At 38.3% G+C, this 11,816-nt stretch overlaps 1 protein-coding gene across 3 annotated transcripts in view; it reads right to left on the bottom strand.

The window, feature by feature from the left end:
• Positions 1 to 292: 292 nt before the first annotated feature.
• rab12 (RAB12, member RAS oncogene family) overlaps positions 293 to 11,816 on the bottom strand; it is a 33,559-nt gene continuing 22,035 nt past the window's right edge. Inside the window, 3 exon segments of one of the 3 annotated variants that reach the window (NM_001020630.1) lie at positions 293 to 614; positions 4,616 to 4,720; positions 8,173 to 8,262. In NM_001020630.1, coding sequence (NP_001018466.1) covers positions 507 to 614; positions 4,616 to 4,720; positions 8,173 to 8,262 — 303 coding nt within the window. In that variant the 3' untranslated portion in view covers positions 293 to 506. 3 annotated transcript variants of the gene reach the window in all.

The following is an 11,816-nucleotide window of genomic DNA, read 5'->3' as shown; positions in this document are numbered from 1 at the left end:
AATAGAACATGCAAACTCCACACAGAAATGCCAACTGGTAGAGCTGGGACTCGAAGTGACAGTGGACTATCCAAATGGAAAAAAAGACCAAATTTTCTCTGTTTCAAATAATTTGGGAAATATTTGAAAAACAATTTAAAATCTCGAAGATCAGCAAATAATTTTACCTTCAGCAGTAAATACTGATTAACGTGCTTGCGGTGTGAATGCATTGCTATCTGAACATTTTAGACCAGCGCAGTCTTGTGTTTTCCATTAATGAGGTAGTGAATGGACCATCAAAAAATAAACGCGTGTGTGAAGATACGGATGTCCTTTATTGGCCTCTAAAAGTACCAAAATATGTATGATGTTAGACTGTAGAGTTGATCATTTGTGCGATGATTCTATGCAATACTGAGAGTTGTTTTTTTTCCCTAGATTTCATCATGGGCTGCAGTCTCGAGCCCCTGGTGGTGGGAGTCTGTAACTGCATGTGTATAAAATAATAAAGCATGAAGCGAGTCTCAACAGCAGCGCATGCGTGGCGGAGGCAGCTCTGGTGGGATTTCAGGCTCGGGTTGAAGGGACAAAACACTGTTGGAAAGCTCCTTACTGGGGACTTCAAGTGGCATCTGTGGAGAAATAACAGGTTGTAAGATTATAAGATGAGTTTCAGATGCACATGAGATGCGGGATGAACAATTAATTCAAATAAGCATATGACTTGGATCACATTTGCACTTGTTAATGTTAGTTAGTTGCTGTTAACTAATGGGATATTGATGTAAGTTTTACAGTACCTTTTGTTCTATATAGCTAATCTTCGAAAATTATGTTGTTAATAGTTATAAGTAAAGGATAAAAAAATTAATAAAGGATAAAAAAATGGACTTGCAATTTTTATATGAAAATCTAATAGCATCACATGCCCAAATGAAAAGTAATTCTATACATAAAATATTTTCCACACAATGATTTAAAGCCATAAATTAAACATAATTAATAACTATAATTACATCAATAATAATATCAATAACAATAATAATAACAACCAACATCAATAAATATATATACAAAATTGTAGAAGATATCATGGAAATGTTAGTAGAACACACTAAGGAAATATTAATAAAAAATAAATATTAAAAAGCTTTCAGATATAAAATATAACAAATTTTCAGAGTATGTAGCATGCTACTTGTGAAAATTATATTTGCATTATTTTTCTTACCAGCTGTTATACTTGTAAGTTAAATGGTATTATTTTTTATTAATTTAGTATCGTCATTTTCATAGTTTTATCCCTGCATTAATTGCCTGTCAGTTTAATATATTATTAATTTCATATTTATTCAACATTCTACTCGATTATTCACAATGCTTGGACATATCGTGCAGCCTCAAACACAAGCACAAGAATTATTTAGTTTCGTTCAAAATGCATTAATTCATAATCACAATTTTTTGTCAGGAAAATCACAATTATGAGAAATAAAACTAAATTATTACATTTTTCTGAGCATTTTCTTTTTTAAACATTCATCCATTTTTCTTTAGCTTAAGGCTAGTTTATACTTCTGCATCGGGTGATCGGCATGACCCACGGCGCATGCCTTGCACGTTAACGTGTATTTATACTTCTGCATGCTGTTTATGTTGCTCTGCAATAACACTTCCAAAACGCTAGGTGGCAGTGAGGTTTTTATGTTCCTTGGTGTCGGGTGTTTTTTTTTTTTTTTCTGAATGCTACCTTAAATGTACAAGTAGCTCATTCAAACTCGCTCATTCAGAAGCGGACACTGGCGGACGTGCAGCAACTACAATCATACGCTTATTTCACGCGGCCGCCATTTTAAAGAACCAAAGCGAGGCTGCGGTGGGAAGAAACCCGGAAGTATAGGTCCAGCACTGTAAACATTGCAGTAATATGCCGTGTACTACAAACCTCCAGCTGTTGCCGCGATTTCAAAATGCAGAAATGGTGTATCCATCACCTAAATATTATTTAGTAAGTTTATTTTAAACGATTAAAAGCAATTTAGCATCAAACAAGATCACAATCTCAGTGATACGCTTAAGTGTCCTCCTAGGCTTCAGCTCATGGCACTAGTTAAACACCGTGAGGACGCTTTCCTGCTTCAGCCTATGTAACCCGGTGAGTGATAACACTGCAGTCCTCTGCAGCACACCCTCGTGTTGTCTTTAATAGTGTTGTCCCGGTACTGAAGTTTTAAACCCGGCTGTTTCCCGCTAACATGGAAGCGCTGCTGAGCGCAGATGACTCGACTGATCTTCACGGCTTCGCGCTTCAGTCTCCGTGTATCTGTGTTTGGTTTGCGCTCAGTTTACCGCTCTTCACCCAGTGCAAACACAGATACACGGACTGGAGCGCGGAGCAGTCGTCAAGATCAGTCGAGTCATCAAGCAGATCGCTTGGCTCGTCTGTGTTTGTGCTCAGTATACAGCGGTGGGTGAACTGATGACCTTCTCGACCAATCACAATCATTTCTGTTGAGCACCTGAACACAATGGCAAATCAGCGCTGTTTAAAAAAAGCCATCAACGTTGCCTTAAATGTTAGCGCGAAATTGCCGGTTTTTCTTTTAATTCAGTATCGTGACGAGTCTAATATAGTGAAAGAATCAATTTATTAACTCGAGTTTGATAAATGGCATCTAAAACGTGTGTTTGGGAAAGAAAACATAAGGTAACTAGTGCCATTTCCATTAACTTAGCTGAAAATGAGCTCTGATATCCCTTTTTACATTCACCATTCATTTAGAACGGACCTTCGAGTCACCCGGAAGGCGGAGAAATGATAAATTTGTGTCACTTTATTTTCGCTGATAAGATATATAGCGAGTTACACAATATTCCTATGTAACTCCCAATGATACTTCCGGGTTTCTTCCCACCGCAGCCTCGATTTCGCTTTTGAAAATGGCGGCCGCGTGAAATCAGTCTATAAGGTAAACACAAACCAAAGTTCTTTCACAAGACTGGACACTTGTAAACACTCGCTCCAACCGGTTCGCACAGCTCTCAACCCCTACCACACCTGTCAGTGCTACTAAGCCGACCAATCACAGAGCTTGCGCTGCGCGTCATTGCGATGTGTGGTTACATTTTTTGGACCATACATGTGTGCTTGACGCAGAAGTATAAATAAGCCTTTAGTCCCTTATTTATCAGGGGTCGCTACAGTAAAATGAACCGGCAACTATTCTGGCATATGTTTTACGCAGCAGACAACCTTCCAGCCGCAACCCACCACTGGGAAACACCAATATACACTCTCACATTCACACACACGCTCATATACTGCGGCTAATTTAGTTTCTCCAATTCATCTATAGCGCATGTGTTTGGACTGTGTGGGAAACTGGAGCACCGGGAGGAAACCCACGCCAACACGGGGAGAGCATGCAAACCAGCCGGGACTCAAACCAGCAACCTTCTCGCTGTGAGGCCACAGTGCTAACAACTGAGCCACCGTGCAGGGGTGTCAAAATTAATTGTTTCTTCGGTGTACCGCGATGCAGACGCGGACAATTCGGTATCGGTTCAGTAATAATCATAACCGGTTATTATGTACTGACGTCATTTATCTCCTATGCGCTCTTTCGCGAGGGAGGTGAGCGCGAGTATTTACAACACTCAGCCAAGGCAGGGCCGGCCCGTGACATAGGCACCATAGGCAAATGCTAAGGGTGCTGTATATCCAGGGGGGCGCCAGAAATGAGTGCGGTTCAGTTGGTTTTGTTTAAGATATTCTTGACACACTTTCATTTATAGACCGCATTAACTCAAAAAAACTCTTACCCTAAAAAGATCTAAAGTGTGTTTCCTACAAAAAGACAAAGCTGGTTATGTTTCACAGCTGTCTTTCTTTTTTTTTTGCTCGACATTACGAGCACTGCTCCGTTTGAGCCCTCGCAATATGTGTTTAGCCGGGAGAGCTCGCGCTGAGAGGAGCTCTTAGTAAGGGACCGTCGGAAAAGTGCCTCTTTTTTTTGTTTTTCTGCTCCGCTCAGCGCAAGCTCTCCCTGTTGCGAGGGCTTAAGTGTGTGTGTTGGTGTGTGTGTTTGTTTCTTTGGTGCTGTCTATGTTTGTGTATGTGTTTGAATGAGAGACAGTGTGGTGCTGTGTGTTTATACAGACAGCTTGTTATAGCCTCCCCCCTAAAATATAACATTGTATATGGAAAGCATCGTCAATGCACCGTGATGCACCGAGATATCGAATTGAACCGAATCGAAGGCATGATAATCGTAACCGAACCGAACCGTGAGACCAGTATAGGTTCACACCTCTACATCGTGCCTCCCATTTTTAAACAACTAGCATTCACATATCTTACCAGTTTTAAACTCCATATGTCTTGTAAAAAAAAAAAAAAAAAACTGTAGCCGGTCACTTCACATGCAGGTTAGACACTTCCTTCCAATCTAAGCGGGTGTTTCTTGGTTTTGATTAACTGCAAAGTGGATCTGACTTCAGATCAGTCACATCCTAAAAACTCTTTAAGCTCATGATATTAGGATCTGGGCAAGAAAAAGTCATGATGCAACATTCTCAGGCACTCAGACTGAACATTGTAATGAGCGAAGAGTTCATCAAAACATGCACTTACCTTACTCAAGATGTCATCAACTAGTTTAAGGAAGATCTCATCCACGTTAAAGTTATCCTTGGCACTGGCCTCACAGAAACGCATCCCTGATATCCGTGAAGCAAACTGCCAAACAACAGAGAGGAGAAAGAAATAATTTAATTCCCTCTGAAAATGCTGCTTATTGGATTAAATATCAAAACACTTGAAACATATTTGTTAATTTTCTAAGGCAATGCAATGCTTTTTCTCCATCAAATGAAAACACACCAAGCTATTGCAAACTTCAGAAGATACAAACTGCTTTTATGATACTTCACAATAACACTGGATGGAGTAAATAACAATGTTTTGGTGAACTTTACTCTAGTACAGTTAGTTTTTACGCTCAGTGGGTTTGGAAAGGTTGGTGGAGTTATTATTCAGAGTATTCGAGAAATCTCTATGTAAAGCTCTTGGGATAATGATGTCTCTGTGTCCACGACTTTGGACAGACAGAAAGACAATGAGTTGTACTCCAGCATTGTCCTCCACTAAACTAAATGTCAAGGTAATACAGATGATTTTAAATATCTACGTTCAGACTATGCTATAATAATAAACGAATATTCTCACAAAGCGGAAAACGCCTTTGTGTCTCCTATACTGTAAAATAATTTATGACTAAAAGTCAAGACAATAAATATTGTTATTTCGCTTTAACTTATTTTAATAAGTTAATCAGGTTTCAGCTAATATTTTAAGTCATACAAAGCTTAACTTAATTAATATTTTTAGTCAGTTTGATTGATGTAAGTTGAGATGACTAGAAAAGTTCCAACCCAGGCTCATTATTGATACGTACCCCTATATACATTTCTGGAGATGGCAAAATATATCCCAGGAGGTATTTTTTTGCAGTTTTTGTTCTCGTGAATTGACCAGAGGCCGCTGTGTAGGCTTTTTTAGATTTTAAATTTCTCTTGCGAGTGCCATGTGCAAATGCTCTTCTTGAGTCAATCCACCAGAGGCCATTGACAGACTGACTGAGCGATCCACAACCCACCCCTTTCCATATACCTTTTTTCAAAAGCATTCCAGAAAAAGAAAAGCCCTTGCGGACACACGACATTTACCACGTTTTTAGACGTGTTTCCTACTTATTTTATTTTTTGCCTTTTGATTTTGTTTTAACTGATTTCTGGAACCGTTCTTCAACCGACTCGAACCCTGTCATCGTGGTCAACTCCTCTCTGCGTCCGCCGACATATGCAGCAAGCTACTGAGCAAACTGGTAATACCAGAAAAGACGGCCACATGGAGGTAAGCAGTCAGCTGGTGGGCATACCGCCCCGTAGTGTTCGTTTTAAAGACAACATGCAGCGATATGTAGTTCTGGTTACATAACTCCACCGCGGTGACTAAAGCTCTGCACAAGATTTTTGGGCAGCGGAAAAATTAAAATGGTCGTGCCCAACTGAGTCTGGTTCTCTCAAGGTTTTTTTTCTTCACTCCCATCAGGTGAAGTTTTTTTTCCCTCTCCGCTGTCGCCACTGGCTCGCATGGTTCAGGATTGGTAGAGCTACGCATTGATGAATTTGCTCTTCAGTGTTTGAACTCTCAGTAATGATTTTAAATCACACTGAACTGAGCTGAACTGAACTGAACTTACACTAAAAACTGAACTACACTGATCCAGTTACTATGACCATTTATGTGAAGCTGCTTTGACACAATCTACATTGTAAAAGCGCTATACAAATAAAGCTGAATTGAATTGAATTAATTCGCGCTCTCCAGAAATGTATAAGGGGGTACGTTTTCACAGTGAGCCCATGTTCATTTGATTCAACAAAAAAAATTAAGGAAGCAAGACTTTTGTACAGTGTAAGAAAAAGGCTTAAAGCCATTATTCAGGAGCTTTTGCTGTCCTGTTGAGGTCTCCCATTGTTGTCATTACTGGAAAAGCTGAAATAAGTAGGCTCACAAACTAAAATGCACTGTAACTGTGATAAATATACAGTTAAATCAAATACAAATATTAGATGTCTAAAGCAGATGTCATAACAAGAGCAAATTTCATTTTGAAATGTTAAAATGACTAAAACTTCTACATCTAAAGCAGACTGAGGAACAGCTTTTTCCCCAGAGCCGTCTCCCTCCTTAACTCTGCCCCAAACTAAATCTTTTGCCCCCCCAATACACCCCCCACTCTCCTCTAACTTAAACTCCTCGCAATAACTGCACTGTCTAACATTTGCACGTTTAAAATTTGCACATTCACTGCACCACATTAAACTGTTTACTTATTGAACTGTACATACCCACTGCATATGGACGTTTGTAATTATGTACACACCCACTATACATATACACTTGTAATCATGGTTATTTATCTGCATACTACTGATTATTAATAGCAACCTGTACATATATTCATATATTGTAACATATACACTTGTAATCATGTTTATTTATCTGCACACTACTAATTATTAATAGCAACCTGTACATATATTCATATATTGTAACATATACACTTGTAATCATGTTTATCTATCCCTGTACATATATTCATATATTGTAACATATACACTTGTAATCATGTTTATTTATCTGCACACTACTGATTATTAATAGCAACCTGCACATATATTCATATATTGTAAATCTGCTTATAGCTTATCTAACCTGTATATAATGTTCATAGTACATCCATCTGTAAATATCACCATAGTTTTCTATAACTGCACTTTATATCTTATTCCTGTATCCTGCACTTGCTGCTATTGCACTGCTGGTTAGACCTAAACTGCATTTCGTTGCACTTTACTTGTACATGTGTAATGACAATAAAGTTGAATCTAATCTAATCTAATTTAATCTAAACATATGTAATGTATATTTTATGTGCTTAGTTAACCTAATTAACTTAATTAAGCCTTTAAATGTCACTTGCAGAATAACGTAAAATATTATGTACCATCACCATGACAAAGACAAATAAAATGATTCATAAGAAATTAGTTATTAAAACTATTATGCTTTAACAGAGGAAAGAAACAATGGATGTTTATGATTAATCATTGATCAAATTAGTGTTGCTATTTATTTTATTGGCTATCATAAATTTACCAATCAATATTAAAATGTAATAAACACAATAATGAAGTTGAAAAAGCACATAAAATATTAAATAAAAAAAATACAGGTCCCACTTTATATTAGGTGGCCTTAACTACTATGAACTTGCATCAAAAATACAATGTAATACATACAATGTACTTAATGTGTTCATAATGTATTGTAGAACACATTAGTGTTTGGTGATATGGGTGGGTTACGGTGTAAGGGATGGTCAACAGTGGAATTACAAATGTAGTTACAGAAATGAATTGCATGCATGTGTTTAATCAAACATGAGTGCAATGTAAAAGCCTCTATTTACACATTGAATACACTGTATTGAATGATTCATTTTAATGTAAGTACATATTAATTAAGGCCATCTAGTATAAAGAGGGACCAAAATACAAAAAAAATAAATAAATAATTATTAATAAAGTTTAAAAACAATATTAACATAACACTTCTCTCACCCTCTCAGCTTGTTGCCGTGAGATGGCGCGATCAGACTCGCAGTCCAGTTTGTTCCCAACCAATAGGAGCTCGGCATCCTCTGATGCATACTGTGCACAAACAGAACATGCCAGTCAGACCCGTTCACTAAGAGCAAAAGTACATAAAGGGTTCCCACTCTTTTATGGACACCAAATCCAAGGACTTTTAAATAACTAATAATTTACAATCGAGCACCTTAATTCACACCGCCAGCATACAGCGAGGAAAATAAGTATTGAACACGTCATGTTTTTTTCCTCGGAATAATATTTCCAAAGGAACAGTTGACAAGGTACTGAAGCAGACTTTGATAAAAACAATACTAGCATAAAAATAAAACAAAAAAACTGAAAAATGAGTTCTGTGTAATAACACTGGAATGACACCAGGAGAAAGTAGTGAACTACTGAAATGTATTCAAATAGACGAATTACCGGTTTGTAAACATTCAGGACATGCGCAGCGAGGTTGCAGAAAAAAAAACCTGGAGCGCTAGCATTTACAGTGAGGGAATGACATCTAATGCAGTACAGAGTTTTTGTTGTAAGTTATATTGATAATATATGCATTATGAAAGCTTGTCACTCAGTGATGAGCACAGTTATTCGACAAAATTAACGTTAAAGTGAGCTGCGTTCGTCTGACAGGTCCATATGCGATAGCACCCTCATAATGAATGTTGGATAAGACGAAATGGCCAAGCATCCAGTCTCAAATATATGATGATCTCATTAAAACTCCAAATGATTTAACAAGAGAGAAGTTAAAGGTCTACAAGTCTTTGGATGCCGACAATGTTGTTCTGTGTGGTAATGTGCAAGAAATATTGCTCCATGATAACCAGATTCAAAAATTTGTAGTGCTAAAAACCGAGGTTCTGCCAAGCCAAAGACAAGAAAAGAAGACGGAGCTGTACAAGGCCTGGGTAATCATCAACAAACAAAACTACTGCATTCTGACAGCGAACTGCACCTATTCAGCAGGTTATGTGAACTTAGATTTTTAAAGAGCCCATATTATGGGTTTTTGAAAATTCCCCTCCATGTAGTGTGTAACACAGCTCTAAGTGAAGTGAAGTATCCAGCTAAGGCTTAAATCTGTAAGAATACAGTGTTTAAAACTGTTGATTCCTCTATAAAAGAGTCGAATCATAGTGCTTCAAACGAGTCGCCTTGATACCGACTCATTAGGTGTTTCGCCATGACGTACGAACGAAACAAAGTTTTTCACGTGCACGCGCAAACCCGGGAGATTTCAAACCTGAGGCCTGCCCTCTGACGCAGTAACCCAGACACACACACACACACACCCACAAACACACGCACACCCACAAACACACGCACACAAACATGCCGGTCGATTGAAGTCACACTGCAGATGGATATATTGAGTCTCTACCCAAAGATGAAACATCAGCATTATAACCAAGCAGTTGGAAACTTCTGGAAGCTACATGCTACAAAGAATACTTCATCTGAGTTTGTTAAAGGAAGGATCAGTAAAGAGTAACTGATGGACGTTAGGATGGGTTTCTTCCTCCATTTCTCAAGTGTAAGTACGTGCGGTTAAAGTTGTTGCCTCGTTTACTCTAGCTTGCAAATGTATTTAGTTGTGATTTGTTACTTGTAACCGCGTGTACTGTATCAGGTTAACTGGATATATTATCTTATCGCGTGCAAAGTCACGTTAAAAACGCGACGCGTGCTGTTTGTTTATGGAGCTCCGTGCTAGAGTTCTGCTCCCGCGATTTATTCGGAAATGTATTCCCGCGCCGCAGAAATCTGGCGCGGGGAGAGAGAGAGAGAGCGAGAGAGAGAGCGAACGAACGAACGAACGAGCTTTGTGTACTTTGTGCTGTGTGTGTGTTTTTATACAGACAGCTTGGCTGTCTGGACTGTATACTGGGTGATATTTGGTTGTGTTCTCCGCTCTAGCGGGACCGGGCGCGGCGGGCAGAAAACGGAGCGGGTTCTCAGGCTAAAACCTGGCGGGTGCGGGCTGAAGCGGGAGCGTTGTCATCCGGAGGTGTGTGTGTGTTTTTGTGTGTGTGTGGTATGGCGAGTACACGACTGTCTCCTTCGTTCGGTTATCCGTGGCACTATCCACTCGCCATAGTGTGGCAGCTAAAGTCCACGCCTACACTATCGAGCGTGTATGAACTGTGATTACTTTTTAAATTGCTGATTAGCTATTGGCCATTTCCCTCTCTGACTGAAGGCAGTCGACCAATCGCGACAGACTGTCATCGGTCCAATCAGCGCAGATTAGCTCCGCGCTAAGGAGGGGTTTGGGAACAAATGAATCACTGGACGATTCATACAGGAGTCGCTGGAATAATTAGGTAAAAATAAATGCAGATTATAAGACCATGAAAGTGTTTTTTGACCTTGCATGCATATTAGACTGTTGTTGGAGACCCTTACAACCAAGATATGACCTTATTTCATGTATAATATGGGCTCTTTAAATTTCATTCTAAGCATTCAGTGTCCGCAGTTTAATTCACCATATTTAACTGCCTAAATGTTACCATATTTAAATTGTATTATTTAAATCCATTTAATAGCGTGAACTTACCTGATATGAAATGAGAACTGCAGAGTCAAGCATTTTTAATTACTCCTCACTCCATTCAGCTCTTCTGATGGCTGTTAGTTTAAGATGTCTGCGTTAAAAGCAGTGTGGTTTACAATAAAATTTAAGTTTTCTATTTTTGGACTTTCCATTTTGGCAACCTATCGGACAACACGAAACGTTTCCTATTGCAACTGGTCTTTTTTGCAACCGCCGCTGTTGAACCCATGACGTCATTTATGATGTGGGTTGAGCTCAGGTGTGAGCTTTTTTTATAAACTTCAACATAGTGTAAATATCTTGCAAAAAACAAATCTTGTAAAAATCTTGGTCTTGTCTATCAAAACTGATCTTTAACTTGTATTATCTATTGGATTTGAGTCAGGTGATTGGCTTGGCCATTCTACAGCTTGTTTTTCTTTCTCTGAAAGCATTTTTGGATCATTGTCTTGCTGAAATGTCCACCATGGTTTCATTTTCATCCTCCTCCTAATGTAGATGTTGGCCTGAAGCAGCTGATATTTAATTACACTAGGGGTGACACTGAGGAAGAGATTTCTGCTGCTGTCTGGGCTTTCACTGCGGCAATACACCTCCCTTTCTTCATCTGTTCAATACTTTTTCCCTGCATTATTTAATTTTATTACGCATAACTACATTTGTATTCTAATTAGATTTGTTTTCTTTGCATATATGGATTTCTTCGTTTGTTACCAACATACGAAGATCCGAATACGAAAATTTCAAGTCAACAGCACCTTTAGAAATATGTTTTCAGAGAAAAATTGTGGCATGTTCAATACAAGTTTTCACCATAAAAGTTCTGTACTTAACATTTCAATTACACTTAATATTTACATTAAAATGTTATAGTAATAATGATGTTTAGAATGTGTCATTTTCACAAATGTTGACCGCTTATGCTCAAAGAACTTTAAAACAATTAGTTTAATTCAATACTGGGAATATTCAAATGCAGTTTATAAAATATTGATAAAATGCATTATTTGTCACAGTTCTTGCATAAGATTGAAATGTAAGATTTTTT

Source organism: Danio rerio, chromosome 2 (assembly GCF_049306965.1).
Source record: "Danio rerio strain Tuebingen ecotype United States chromosome 2, GRCz12tu, whole genome shotgun sequence".
NCBI lineage: Eukaryota > Metazoa > Chordata > Actinopteri > Cypriniformes > Danionidae > Danio > Danio rerio.
This window is presented reverse-complemented; position numbering and strand designations above follow the sequence as displayed.